At 36.7% G+C, this 15,545-nt stretch overlaps 1 protein-coding gene across 1 annotated transcript in view; it reads left to right on the forward strand.

Moving 5' to 3' along the window:
• The window catches only part of RYR2 (ryanodine receptor 2), a 312,795-nt gene that overhangs the window by 110,650 nt on the left and 186,600 nt on the right, over window positions 1–15,545 (forward strand). The window contains 3 exon segments of the mRNA XM_026037372.1: window positions 6,476–6,550; window positions 7,321–7,399; window positions 7,854–7,966. Coding sequence (XP_025893157.1) covers window positions 6,476–6,550; window positions 7,321–7,399; window positions 7,854–7,966 — 267 coding nt within the window.

Raw genomic sequence — 15,545 nt, forward strand, 5'->3', positions numbered from 1 at the left:
GCCTGTTTTTACTCATTCTGCTTTCGCTACTGATGGGGATTTTCTAGGCTCTTTGGCCRACATTCATCCAGTGCAACCGAAAGAAGTGGGGTTCAACAAAGAATGACTCAGATTTTAGATGGGATGAACTTCTGTTCAAGGTGCCTCTTTATTTCCACTGAGTATTTAAGTTCCTCTGGATAAATAATCTGAATCTTCATGTCATAGAGAATTCTCTTAGCTATCCTGCATGTTGTTTCCAAGATGGCTGTGTTCTAGTATTAGAGAAAAGCCTTCCCAGTCAACTGAAGCTGAGTTTGTTTTTAAAAAAAGTTAAAGAAACTGATAAAATCATGGGAACTGAGGGGTCTTGGAAGAGCAGAACACTTGGTTCCATGGTGCTCTTCAACTCAGGTGACTAATTCTAGTCAGCTTGTAGGATGGCATCTTCACTGCTGTTTTTAGATAAATACTATCCTTCATTGGCATTGGGCTGGAACAGATGAAAAAAATTTCTGTATTAATAATGGAATGAATAGTTTTTGCCATTACCACARAAACATTTAATAATTTTAAGCATTCTGTCCTCTACAGAGAAGGCTGGAGTGTCAGGTAATACGCATATATAGATTCACAGAGTGATACTTTCAGAGTACAAGCCGTCCTTCCCTCTCATTCTCCCAGTTCCTTTTGGTCTCTTCCCACTTTCCGATACCTCACAGCTAATTCTCCCTTCATGGAATTTTCCTGCTCCTGAGCAAGGATTCGTGGCAGCGATATGAGGCCATACCTGCCTTCTTTACAATTCYGAAGTCAGCAGCTTCCTACTGTTGTTCTCTTAGGTATTTTGGCAACTCCACGCTGGGTTCCTTCTGTGCTCAGGTACTGCTCCCTTGCACAGTGGCATCTCTGGCTGACTTAGGGCTGCAGGTTCTCCTGGATTCTCACTATTTGACTTTGCAAAGTTTTTATCACTGCAGCATAAATCAGTATTGATGATGGTTGGTATTCAGCTGATGGAGTCTTTTGTTGGACAAGTCTGCACACAACATCCAGTCTGGCCTGCAGCATCGTCCATGTGTTTCACAGATGCTTCCCAGTGGTATCTGAGGAGTTAAGAAGGTAACTTGTCATTTGGTAGGTTAGGTCTTTGATTGGCTTAAATCCAGGATACCCTAAAGAATTATATATAAAAAAGCTGCTGTTTCTCACTGTGTACTTGTACTTTTCTGTCTTGAGAAACAGTYCAGGACAAATATTTTCACTAGTCTACTGGTTTTCAAACATTTAGTTGAAACCAACTGCTTTACATGTCTTTGCTAGAGAACAACGTAGTTCAAAGTGTACATGTACTTTTACTCAGAATGGGTGGTAACTGACTTATTTTCATATCTTCAGTCATTGCCTGTGCTCAGTCCCACATGTCATGTTTGATTTCTCCTGCTAATGGATGAAAATACAGTTTCAGAACATAATGCCTACTATGAACAGCCCAAAGTCAAGGTGTTCTATGCCCAATGAATGTGTTTGAGGAATTTCCGTGAATTGTGGGTGCAGTTTCTTGGGAGGATCTCCTGCAGGCTTTCTTCTTAGGGGCCTGTTGACTAGGAATTAAAATAATACTTTGTATTGGTATTTGTGAGTATTTTTGTATAAGAAAAGGTGGCCTGTGCCATTGTCTTCAGCATCCATTCATAGCATAAGATGGCTGAAGTAGGTAGAAATTATTCTTTTCCCCCCATCCACACTTGTAAAGTTGATATTGTTTACTTCTATTTTTAAATATGTTTATATTTAAATTTTAAATTCGTAGTTTTGAAATCCCTAGTCCACTTTTAGGCATTGCAATTTTGAATTGTTATCGGCATTTTAAGCTTATGACAAGAGTAAATTCGATATGGCATTGATTGTCCAATTTGCTTTGGAAATAATGTGTTAACTTAGGTGTCATTTGAGAAAATTGTTTCATTTTAATAAAGTATCAGTGCCCATTGTTTTAAAGATAACTCTGATATGTACACTGGATTAAAAACAGATAGCGATGAGGACATCTTATTTTAAAATGTATTTTCAACTAGTAGTGTTTGCTTGTTATTTCTGACAGCAGTAAGCATGGAAATATTAAATGATAAAATAAGGAACTGACAACTGCTGCTTTTACTGCAAACGTGATGGTATATCCGATGGATTTTCTTTGCCATGGGAATTGTTACCTGGTGCTTGCAGTTTTTAAAAAAGCTGTATAGAGCAGTAATCTGGGGAGGGGAGAGGGTGGTCAAATGTCATCCAGGCCAATCTGGTATTTTTTTGGAACTTGATCTAGGACACAGAGGAAATTTTAGGCTTAAGCTGACTGTGATTAGGTTGTCTGAACCTAAGCATTACAGTAAATGTTATGGATTACATATTTGAAGTCCATCAATTATTTTTTGCATAGGTAAGTCTTTGCCCTTTTCATTTCGCCTATAACATGTGCCACTAATTCAATTTTGCAGTTACATGGTCATCAATAAGCAACATCTTAAAGGCAGGAAGAGCTGTCATATGGTTCTTCAAAGCTCGCTCTGCTATCTTGTGTGATTTTCCAGAGAATGGGCAAAACTCCAGCTCCTGTTTTGCTGTGGCATTCTCAGTACTGGTGGTAGGTTTCACTTGCTTTCATGGGTGATTAGACTTGCCTGCCTAGCACTATGCTAAGTGCAATAGCAGTCAGGATTTCTCAAACATTACAGTTCCGAATGGGGACAAAGTTGATAGAGCTGTCTCTCTACCTGCACAAAACATTGGAATAACTGTACTATTTCAGTGCATGCTTTTCAAGTCTTTTGTTGGTACCTGCCTAAAGTTGAGAGTTATTTMTTTTTTTAATCATATGGGAGATGCATATATGAGTGAAGAAGAGTTGGTGAAGCACTACAGGCGTTTGCATGCAGAGGTGTGCTCAGTGGCTTAAGGAATAAAACTGTACCCTTGAAAGGAATGGAAAAGTAAGGGCTATTTGACACAAAATCTTTTTGGGTGTCAGAGGTACAGGAATGCAAGCACAACCATGTGAATTAGCTTCATGGAAATACCAGTTCTCATTTGTCAGCTGATTGCACGTCATATGTCTGGGCACAATCACAATTATACAAGTATAACAATTTTGTTGGGTTGTAATACATTCTTASTGTATGATAGGTATCCACAGTAGAATATTTTCTTTTTCTCATAATTGTAAGTGTTTCTTGTGGTAGTGCTTGCTTTGTTTTCACATTTGATGAGATTGTATATGGTAATTTTTAAATTCTTTTTGATGCTTTAAGCCTATTTCGGTAATGCATTAACTCATAAAAAAAAAAAGCAGACAAAAGAAATATTTCCTAGTTTTATTTTCTCTCCCTTATTTTCATTCCAGGATAACACTTTTTGCATCAAATTAAGCAGCTCAGATATTCGTAGTCTATTCTTATTGTCTGTCTAGCCATGTTGTGAACTTGAAAAACATTTTCATGTTTTTAAAGCTAATTTCTTCAGATTCATAATTGTTTATTGTTGTGTTCTAAATTGATTTTGATTTGTCAATGGCTTTTTGTTAACGAGATGATTCCAAATTAATTTTACTTTCAAACTGCAGAAATATTAGGTAGAGACAGTTTATATGAAAATTTTCACAAGCAGTTTGGAGAGACTCAGTTCTGCTTTCAATCTCAATTTATTGACCACAGCTTGAAAGCTTGCCAAATCTCATTCTAAAATGCAAGTTCTTGGATTATAACATCAGAAGATGTTATATTGTGCTCATATCATTGATGCTACTCTATAGCAGAGTCTGGAGAACTTCAGTGGCTGAGTTATTTGAATAATAATGTGTCCTTTCTCTATCCTTGCTTTATTCAGGGACCATATTCTCTGACTTAGAAAATAGCTCTGAAAATTGGAAGCTAAAAAACATAGGACAAATCAGACTCATGATACATAATATGGCTATTTTAGACATAAGTAAGATGATCCAGCAATTTTTGCTTATTTGTTTAYTTTTAGGTACCCAGATCTGTATGGCAGATACCAAATTGCTAGCTATACATCGAGACTACAACATAAATGTTACTAAAATCACAGTTTCCAACTGGGACCATTGACAGTCCCAGTTCACACCTTTATTGGTTGGGCACATATCTCAGCTTCTAGAAGAAGCTGAGATATCGCAAAGAAGGTATTGGCGTAGCAGTCTCTTCCTCTTCCCGTCATGTGATGAGCAGCGACATTCAGTGTTCATGCTGGGCAGAAATGAACGGTCCTGACATTGTCAAGTGGCTACCTGCTGTCCTCATGCCTTTGGAGCAGGTGGTGGTACTGGTAGTTTGGAAGTAAATCTTGATGTCATACGGCCAAGGAGGTGTGTGTGCGATGAAGGCCATGAAGAAGGCTTACCATCTTTCCTAACAGAAAGTCACGTTGTTCAGGCTTGCAGACGGGTTACTGAATAGGCCTCTTTGAAAGTCAAAGTACCCTTGGTGTATGTCGGGATGATCACTTCTCTTCTTGGTAAAAATAAAAGTTATAATTCATGGGTCTTTCTTACAAATCCTAAAGTTACTATTATTCAAACACTGCTTTTTCATACTAACTCCCTATTTCTTGACCAAGTAACCCAAAGATGAATAAATATTATGCTAATGGAAAAATGTTCAGGAAGGGCAACTAGTAAATATGGATGGGAAATTGTATATTGTCACCTTGGCCATTCAGTGAAATGGATCTTCAGCCCTGAAATGAAACTGCCAGGGTGATAACAGAGTATGATTGCTGCCATTTGTTCTGTAATGCATTTGGTGCTCCASTCATATAGAAGGTCAGTCTACTGCGGTAAAAAAGACAATAAATGCTGTATGTGAAAAATTAAATTTGGGGTCCTATATGATAGAATAATACTGCTTCTTACAAAGTTGTCACATTTTATTTATGGGTGATGCTTGTAGATTGTTATGTGAGGTGTTTTCTTGGAGGYGATGTGGATTTGTGCTCTTGACAAGGTCCTTGTCTACCTTTACTCCTGACCAGTGTCAGTCAGCTACAGCCAACCTAAGGGCTCCATAAATCTGCAGCAGATGTTAGAAGATTCCTAGTGCTTTAACAAGATTATATRTTCTTGATACAAGTGGAAAAAATGATTATATGCAAACAGATACTATGATGTCAATATTGTGAAAAATYAGTTGCAGTTTCTGTCCAGTAAAAGCAAATTTTATTAGTTTTGTTTCAATCATGATTTATGCTGCATTTTTCAAGAGCAGTGCTTACTATTTTTCCTATTAGAAAGGCTTTGGGCATAATTTCTGAATTTTCAGAACTCCCAAAAGCTAGTGAGTTAACTTGATACTTTTGGTACCAGCCATCTGAAGTAGTTGCTCATGGTTTATTAGAAATGATATATGAAAACATTTGGGTGTATTTGAGCACTTGCCTTGCCTGGCAGATGAATAAATCTGTCTGGTATTATTTAAACACTGTGGGCAAGCAGTATGGAGGTTGGTCTTGAATGAGAGTGAACTATATTTTCTGGTAAAACAATCAATCTAGAAGCTCCCTCTGCATGCCCCGTGCGCACTGAAGTGTGTCTTTGGAAAGGAGAACGTGGCAATATGGAGAGACTTAACAACACATGAGGGCACAGAGGGTATGTGACATGAATCAAAGCTACTCTTCTCTATAAACCATCAAATTTCAGCCCAAGGAAGTAAGATTCAAGCTTCAACAGTATATTTTTTTTTTTACCAAGATTGTGACTGAGTACAAAATACAGCATTTTCTCCTCATCAGTGTAATCAAGATTTTCTATTACAAAAAGTCAGTAGATTCTAGATTTGCATGTCCAAATTCTACCTAAGATCTGTCCCAAGGAATAAATATATTCTGATTAAAAGTTCAATATATCCTCTATCCCAAGGAATAAATATATTCTGATTAAAAGTTCAATATATCCTCTATCCCAAGGAATAAATATATTCTGATTAAAAGTTCAATATATTCAGAGGCAATCAGAGCTAAAGAGAACAAATTAGTGAAACTACCTATTGAACTAATCCCTGAACTGCATTTTTTCAAGAAATAGACCTCCCTGTCACAGGACAGATAGAGATTATTCAGAAAAAGGGTTGTTATTATTATTATTATTATTATTATTATTATTGCATTGGAAGTTCCACAGGAACTAAAGGAAACATTTCTTAACAGTGAGGGTGACAGAGCCCTGGAACAGGCTGCCCAGAGAGGTTGTGGAGTCTCCTTCTTTGGAGATCTTTAAAACYCGCTTGGAYGCAGCCCTGTGCCACGTGCTCTAGGTGACCCTGTGTGAGTAGGGGGGTTGGACTAGATGATCTCTGAGGTCCCTTCCAGCCTTAAGCATTTTATGATTCCGTGATTCTATTATTTGTTTGGGTTTTTTTTTTTTTTTTGGCAGAAGGGTCTGCTTTTATTCCAAGATACTAGCATATCCTTTCTATTTGTTTTCCAGTCTGCACAAGGTGGAGGTCATCGAACGCTGCTCTATGGACATGCGATCCTGTTGCGCCATTCCTACAGTGGCATGGTATGTAACGAGCTAGCAGCAGTGATAGTTTCTACCTTTAGTGAGTGAAAACTACTTGAGATCACCCCGACTTTTGCCATTTTTTAATATCCAGAGAATTTGTCACAGAACAGAGGCATTGCACTGCACTAAAATCTGTTTGGAGGACAGTTGYCTGAAGATGGGAAACCAAGCAGCTCATTCTTGGTTAGGTGCTGAAACTTAGGTCAGGTTCAATACTGATGAGAATATCTGTTCTGTCAGTCTGTGTTGAACTGRTGATTTCTTGTTGTTTTTTCTTGGCTATAGCATGTCAGATGAGCTGTGTTGAATGCATAGCCGGCAACCTGAACATATGCTGGAGGTTTCCTGGGAAAGAAAGTCTCTCCTTGTGCATGTTTTGGACAGCRGCTTTACTCTCTTCAGTCCTCTGATGAAATTATTATGTACTGTTCAACTAAAAGTAAAGATTCAAAGGGCTGAACTTCACTGCAGCCAGTTATCTAATGTTCACTCTTACTGTATTCATCTCAATAGAAAGATAACATGGATAGATATGGAGAGCTTATTATAGAGCATCTCCTTTGGTCAAGAGAGCGTCGTGAGCAGTCTATCTTAAGCACCATGCAGTTTTACAGGTGTTTATGTTCTCGATACTGACTAGTGCGGGTAAATTAAGAATCCCTGTTAATCATATATTAGTAAATTGAAGGCTTTTTACATACTGAGTGGTTATCAGACAGGAGCAGAACTAATGATACATATTTTTATTTATTTTTTATTTTTGGTAGTATCTGTGTTGCCTTTCTACATCTCGGTCTTCAATGGACAAGCTGGCGTTTGATGTAGGATTACAAGAGAATACAACAGGTAAATGCCAGTTTAAAGACTATATAAAGAATATAATTTTGAATGCATAGATGCATATTTCAGTTTTCTTAGTGATGGATTTCTCCATATTTTTTACTTGTTCTCAGTTGAATGTTTTCCACTCTCAGAGCCTGGAGTGATGTTAACAAGGAAGTTCTTTAGTAAGAACAGCCTAGAGTCCATGTCCTAAAGCTCACAGAGATCTTCAACTGGCATYATGATTAAAGTGCAGAAGAGATGTTTTTATCTTCTGCATGGTGTATTATTTTCCACCAAGTTTCTAAAAAGACATTGCAGTAATGACTTTAATTAGGAAAAATGCATACATGCTTGGTTTATCAAAGTGAGAACAGGGTCAAGACTTTAGGATTGATATCCACATGAAAGAAATGGCAATAATCTCAGGCATTCTCCTCCTAATTTCTTTTTCTGTTGTTCATCCATAATGATACAGGTGAGGCGTGCTGGTGGACTATCCATCCAGCTTCCAAGCAACGATCAGAAGGAGAAAAAGTGCGTGTTGGAGATGATCTTATTTTAGTCAGTGTCTCTTCAGAAAGATATTTGGTAAGTTTTGCAAAAATATCTGTATGATGCTATTTCTATATATAAAAAGACCTGTTATAACTATATAATATATTATATAAATATAATTTTTAATATTAAAATATAGTTAAAATATGATTTTTAATTTTATTGTGGTAGCTGTTTACATAACCTTTTTTTCCTCAATGATAGATCTCCCCGCTTCATGCTGATGATACCACTTAAGATTTTTTTTTTCTTTTTGTATTCTTGCTTTTGCAAGCATCTAAACTATCATGAAAAAAGAATGATGAAAATATAGAAAAAAACAGTCTAGTGGAAGCTTCTGTAAAAATCAGCCCCARTGTAGCAAATGCAGGTACAACTGAAGCCACAGTCTTCTAATGGAAAGTTTTTAGTTTTAGTCAAAAAGGCTGCCCTAGTTCTGCCAATAATATTAAAGTTTATTTTATATTCTTTAATTGAATTTTTCCTAATGCTATAGAATATTATTTCAGAACAATTTTTACAGTATCTAAGAAAAAACAAAGAATTAAATAAAAGCACTTAAAATAATGATTCATCTTTTTAATAGAAYTGTCTCTTCTTTTCAAACCAAATAAAAAATAGCTCATTGAATTTGTTACAGCATTTCTAATTAAAAATTACTATATTATAATATTTATGTTCTCATTTTTCTAAATAGTCAATCTTAATATTTCAAAATATTTTTACTAACTACAGTTAGAGAATTTCAATTAAACTTAGTGCAAAAAAAAGCTTAAGACAAAATTGATTAAGAACTTATTAATGAAATTTTAGACAAATGAATTTTGCTCTGAACTCTTTCTAAGCTGTCATTTTTTATCACTAGTTAGTCTACTACAATAGTAATTATTAGATTCCTACTAGAGTAATTACTATAGAAGTAAACTTACCATGTTTTATATTTTATAAAATATATTAAGTGGAATTTGTACCTCAACTGTTAATTCTCTTCTGTCATACGTAYTTGTTTGCTGTCTCAGTGTACATTTATGCACCAAGGCACATGAGGTAGATTGCAGAGTGATTTTATTGAGAACATTACATTTGCTTCGTTCCCATGGTGTTAATGCCTATCCTGTCTTCTATGCAATATATCAACATATACATAGTAAAATGTATTTTTTTGTAGAGAAAAGCAACTCTGCAACTCATCAAATGTTTGAGTTAAATTTTCATAAGTAGTTATTAAATYTATTTTAGTTATTCATATCTGATTTGATACATATTAAACAAGTGCTCGYCCCCACGTTTTTATAAATGGATAAGATTCCAGTCTGCATTAAGAGCTGATGAACTACATGGTTTCACAATCATAAAAATATTTTTAGTTCTACTACCTACTCAAAGTTTATACTAGCACKGTAAATAAAGCAATAATATTTGACTATATTACATGAAAATTCAAAGGGCCAGTTGCCAGTGAGTGAATATTTTTCATAAAAACTGTCCCTCCATTTCAAAATGAGTCTCTTTCCTTTAGTGTGTATACAAAATACCTTAAAAACCTGTATCTTAAATAGAAAGTCCCCAACGCTCATAAAAGCTGTGAACTTGTAGACACTGATTTAATGACAAATCAACCACCTCCAGCGAGCACTGCACTTGTGCACAAGTGAACACTGCCCTTCCCTTCACATAACTGCTTGTATTTTTTTCAGCTTCACAGAAGCTAACAGCCTTTTCACTTCTTGCCTTGTGCCACTTGGACTGTTTAACATAAATAAGGTTGACTAAGACCAAAGTTGTTTTTTATCTGACCACAGTTTGTAGTTTGATGCTTCCATGCAGACCTGAAGAGTGACTTGTGTTCCTTGAAGCACTTCCAACCCCTTTTTCTTCCCTGCTATGTATCAGATCCTTCAGGGCTGTTTCCTGCAAATACAGATTCTCTAGTATTATTGTAATGGAATATCTGAGAGACAATAATTTATTATTTTGAATTCTTTTTGAGCTATCTAGTTCAGGAAAAAAATCACTCATCCTTATATGGGCATATGTAACCTTCCTAAAACTGTAAATAAAGCAACATATTGTAACAGTCTATATGCCTTTTTTCCTTTGGAAAAACATATACACCAAGTTCTAATCTTCTACAGTGTCCAGTAGACATGTCACAATAATGTGTGAAAGCAAAATAACAGTTTATTAGAATAACAGTGTTTTCATTTAGAGTGCATCTTATGAATCTTATAACTCCTATTTTCTACTGCGCTTAAATAAGGGATGTAGCAACTGATATCTTTCACAGTAGTTATCACTGTGGAGAGGTAAAGTTATTTGTATGAATCCTCTTTGACAGTGAGACCAAGTAGATTATTAAATCCAGACAAGGAACTTGAGATTTTTAAAAGAATAAGCCTGTCTCTTTGCCCTGAACAGATATTTTCTGATTAGCAAACAAGTGCTAAACGGGTAGGAAGATTAGCAGGAAAATAAGAAAATAAAAGTCTAGAGATGTGGGTGTTGGCTGTTTATGGGCAGTAATGGGCAGTAATGTCCCTGGGCAAGTCTTTCAGTTACTCTGATTCTCATTATCCCTACCTGTGCAATAGGATTTTAGTCGCTTATTTTCTTCTCTGGCCTTCCTGAGGAAAAGCACTTACAAAAGAGCTTGTGGTATTATGTAATATGTGAGTTGCACTGTTGCCAGATCCTTCTGAGAGGAAGCTTGGCTCTGCTGAACCCTATTAGCATAGAGAAAAAAGAAGTTCGCCTATAAATATTGGCACTGTTTAAGTTCCACCCAGAGCTGTTCTGTTTCCTTTCTTGAGGCAATGCAGGCCTGTGAACAGAGGTAATTTATCCAGTGTTTTTTCCCCATCTTGTACATTTTCAGGATGAGCTGCTGCACTGAACTATGCCTGATACATTGTTAGCTGCAGCCCATGGTAGCTTTCAAAACTGCCAATACTAAATAGTTTATAAATTTAATTAATTCTAATTTCTTTCAATTTCATAAGCTTCTCGGTAACAAAAGTTCTTAGCCTTTTAAATAGCAGTCAAGAAAAATTCCTTAGACATGAAAATGAAATGCAAAAGCAATGATCATGCCAAAAACTATGTTTTTCTATAAAAATTCTATTTTTTCTATTTTTGTATTAATCTGAAGTTTTTAAAATTTATCTAGAAGAGGTCACCCAACCCTGAGCATGAGCACTATGAAGGAAAAAGAGTTCACCTCCATTAAAGAAAAAAAAAATCATCTCACTTCTTCGTAAATGTTGAGCATCCCGCACTTTATTACARGCACATGAAATGAGAGGGGGGGATCTTCATGTGACAAGTGTCCATAAAGAAAAAAGAAAAGAAAACAACCCTTCCTAACAAAATTTAGTCCTTCAGACATTGCACTTGGAACATGACCAGGAAGGATTTCTTGATCTTATTTTAGCAGCTAAAATTCTGRCGACTTCGCCCATTCAGCACATGCCAAAACTCTTGCAGATCCTGTGCACTAAGTAAGTGCTTAAATTTCCCCCACAGTGAATAACAAAATCTTCCCAAGCCTGCTGAGAGTAGATATGGCTTGTAGCAAGTGGCCCAAGGCAAGGAGAAGGTATTGACAACTGAGAACTCAATGTTTTATGTGCTGGTGGGGATCTGGTGGCACTTGAGACATGTGGAGGAGGTTACTGGTAGAAAGCAGAAGGAACAAAAGGCTGGTGAGGGTGAAGGGACAGGAATAGGCTGTGACAAAGACCAGCTGGGCCTGAAGTGGGAAGGAGGGAACCRAGTGGGACGTGACTGACTGGCTGAGGAGCTTGGCAGCTGGAGGGAGGCAAGAGGAGTCTTTGAATTGGAAATTTGGGGAGGAAAACCCATGCTGATGAGGACAACTGCAAAAGGAATTAGTAGAGTTGGGTGGGGAATGAAAGGCAAGAAAAGGGATCTATAAAGGATCTGGGGTGAAGGAAGAAAACAGAGCTGCTGGACCACGATCCAGCGAGGGGAAAGTCTGTGACTAGGAAGTGCAAAAATAATTATGAGGGGCAGGAGTTGAGCTAAATTGCTRGAAAGACATTGAGTGCTGGATGACATGAGAAGAAAAAAGCTAAGCAAGAGGAAAGCTAAGCTTTAGCTCAGAGGAAAAATCTTTGAAGCACAAAGAAACCTTCATTTGGAGAAAAAAGGTAGACTGTAGCTAGGTTGGTTGAGAGAGATGTGAGACCGAGGTRAAGATCTGGGAAGGAAAAGAAAGTGGAAGAGGCTTGGAACAACTGGAATAGGTAGATGCTGTCAGCAACTATTTAGGAAATCCACTGTGGAAAAGCGTAGGAGTCACTCATGCTAGTGCTGACAGTGTATTGATTTTTTAATGTCTAGATGTCAGATGTCTAAAAAATGGTTTAAAAGTCTTCTCTGCATGTTTTTCACATGGATGTCAGTGGTATATGTGCCACATACTGTAACTGTTCTTTTTTTAATTTGCTTTTTAAAAATGTGGGAAAATTACATACAAGATGCACCAAAATAGAATCTCCTTATTAAAACTGCAGAATCATAAATATTAGAAAATGCAAGAATTATAGCACCAAATATATTTAATGACGTCTCTTAAATACGCAGTTTATTTTATGTCTCTGTCTCAGTGCTAATGATAGAATTTCAAAGGATGTGTCAGGGCTGAGTAGCAGGGATGCTGCAGAACAGACAAACTTTGAAGATTAAATTTCAAACTTCATTTTTCAAGGGCAAATTTCAAAGACTTTCAAGGGAATTGTAGGTGCAGAATGGGCCTTATAATGTTTTTTTTTTTTTAACCTAGAGAATTAGATTCTGCACCATGCTCTGCTGTAGAATTTCCTGAGCAAATCCTCCATTACTTGCCTTCTGGTGGTCACTACCTTTGCCTTCCTTATCAGCTGGGAACCAAAGGCTCCAATGACTCCTTTTGCTAGAGTTTATGAAGTCCTAGAGTGGCTGAGCTTTGATAACTGCAAGTGAARAGAGTGAGATCTCTGCCTTGAACATAACTGTATATAATGCAGTCTGCATTACTGCAGGGGGAAAAAAACCTCAACTTGGGCATTTCAGATTAATGAAAACTTTTCAGGGTAAACTATGCACCTAATCTCTGCATTGTAAAATGGGTTCATGGTACTCSTTTTGGGGGTCTGAGAGAGGAAAGTTGTTAGTATTTGTATTTAAGTAGTGGTATTTAAGTTAGTATTTAAGAAAAGCTTATGAGGAAATTAATTATTCTCTTCAGAGCTTTGAAGAATTTATACTACGGAATAAAGCATCAAGCTGCAAACTGAAGAATAAGGAGAAAACAACACTAAGCATTTGTTCATGAAGTAAACCCCTGTATCCTATGTGGAAAAGTCATACAGGACTGTGGCATTGGGAACTGTCATATGATGCATATGCCGGAGGCATACAAAATGCCATTTTCGTGGCTTCTTTGCAGTTTGATGTTTCTTAACTTTTGTTCATGTACTTCCTGACATGGCTCTAGCATTTTCTGCTGTCCTTAGCATAAGAGTGGATTGGATAAATATTGGTGGCTGATTTTTAATGGTAATTTCTTTGCTGTTTGTGGGCTTTGACGGTTACTCTCCATTTTCTAATATTATTCCAGTGCTGAATTGAGGGATTGGAAGGAGTTGGTATATTGCTCCCAACTGTCTTCCTGTATCAGTGGCAAAACTTGGTGCTTGTGGATTTGCTGGAAGTCCCTTTAAAATGCTTTAGATGAATGCACAGAAACCAGTATTTTTGTAGAGCTTTAAACCCAAGTAAACTTTTGCAGTTTTGTCTACTTAGGCCAAAACTTAGGCTACCTTTTTTTCTTTCCCCAGCAGTGTAAGTTTGCCCATATTTATTCAGACTTTTTCAAAATACTCATAGACTTTTCTGCAAGTCTGAAAATGCCTTGCCACTTTTAGATATAAACACAAAAAGAGTGATATAAAAACTTTACAGAGATGCAATTTTGTTACTTCTATTTCTTTAAAATATTTATACTTCCATGGGAGTAAATATTTTCATTTGTTTTGACAGCATCAGTATAATGATCAGTGTCACTAACTGAATGCTTTTTTTCCCTGATTTCAGTGGTACATTTTAATAGAAATGGTATCTGGTAAACGTGGAGCAATTTTATTTGTGAAGCTGCTGTAGCAATTTGGRGTAGCACCCCAAGAGCCCCTTCTTTCCTTCAGTGCGGAAAATGCACTTCATATTGTTACTTCATATGTAACTCTCAGATTTTTAAAAGGAAGGAAGCTGTCTTAAACTTATTTTTCTTTTTTTTTTTGTTTTCTTGTGCAGCTACCTAGAAGAGGCAGAAAAGAATGTCAGAGGCAACATAATGTAAAGGGCAGATGGAAATAGCGCTAGATGCAAAGTATCAATATTGACATAGCTTAGCCATGAGGAAGCCTGAAGCAGATGTTTTGTTTTCTGTATGATTTTTTTTCTTTGCACACATGCACATTTCTCAGAGCAGAAGCACTAGATGGTGTTCAGTATATCTTTTGGTATATTCCTTTGGGGAAAAGAATTTATGAATAGGAGTTTCATTGCCTCTTTCTAAAAAGCAGCCTGCATCTTCTCCCTGCAGTATCAGTGTGTGCCATCAGTGCAGACTTGCCGAGTACTGAATTTAAAGTACACCGTCTAGATATTGTAAATGTAACTATGCTACTGCAATCACTGCGGAAGGCTTCTTACGGAAATTGCCTTCTGATTCCCAAGCCCTTCAATGAGCTTGAATACTCTGTGTTCTTCAGAGAAGATCAAGGAACAAAGCTAGGATGATTTTTAGTGTTCTGCACACCAGTGTAGAGCTTATTAAATGAAGCTGGGTTCAGCTGAGGAGCTGCAATGCCAGGAGAAATTGCAGACATGCAAACATTATCCTTGAGAAGCTTCTTCTACTGTATGCCTGTATTAATAATATATCATATTTCATTCTGAAATGTGATTAGAAAGCTATGACAGGTTAAAGGCTGTTTTAAGAGCTTATCCTTATATTCTTAGTAAATTATTATTATTATATACTCTAGGTATATGAATACATATATTTATATGTGTATTATTAGTAGAGGACTCATATTTAGTATGTGCATGTGCTTAAGACGATACTTTTTTGGTTTAAGTAGTTTAGTATTTTTCATGCCTCAGCCAGATAGGAGGCTGAGGAAGCTGCCTTTAGGTGTGACAGGAGATCAGTGCTGGGGCTAGAATAGAATGCAGAACTCCCAAACCCAACATATTTCTGCTTTGCAAATGTTGCTGCTGCAAAGCCAAAAGACATGCAGCATTTCACTGGAGGTCCCTGTAGAAAACASCAACCTGCTACTTCTGCCAGGTACAGTTAAGTACACAGCAAAAGCAGTTGCAGAGGCTGCTCAAAACCAACGTTCATGTCCGTATCGTAGGAACATTTAGTTTTATTTTTGTGATTTTATTCTGCTTCAAATGGGTAAAACCAAATGGGTAAGCACCAAAAAGTTACAGCAAATTGCTTTAAAACACCATGACGGATGCAAAATTGAGCACTGAAAAGTTATAAAATCGGAGGATTAAAATTGGCAACCCTATTTGGCTTTCTTCTGTACATGTGGTG

This window comes from Nothoprocta perdicaria, unplaced genomic scaffold, assembly GCF_003342845.1.
Source record: "Nothoprocta perdicaria isolate Ctin4 unplaced genomic scaffold, notPer1 scaffold_197, whole genome shotgun sequence".
In the NCBI taxonomy this organism is placed as follows: Eukaryota; Metazoa; Chordata; class Aves; order Tinamiformes; family Tinamidae; genus Nothoprocta; species Nothoprocta perdicaria.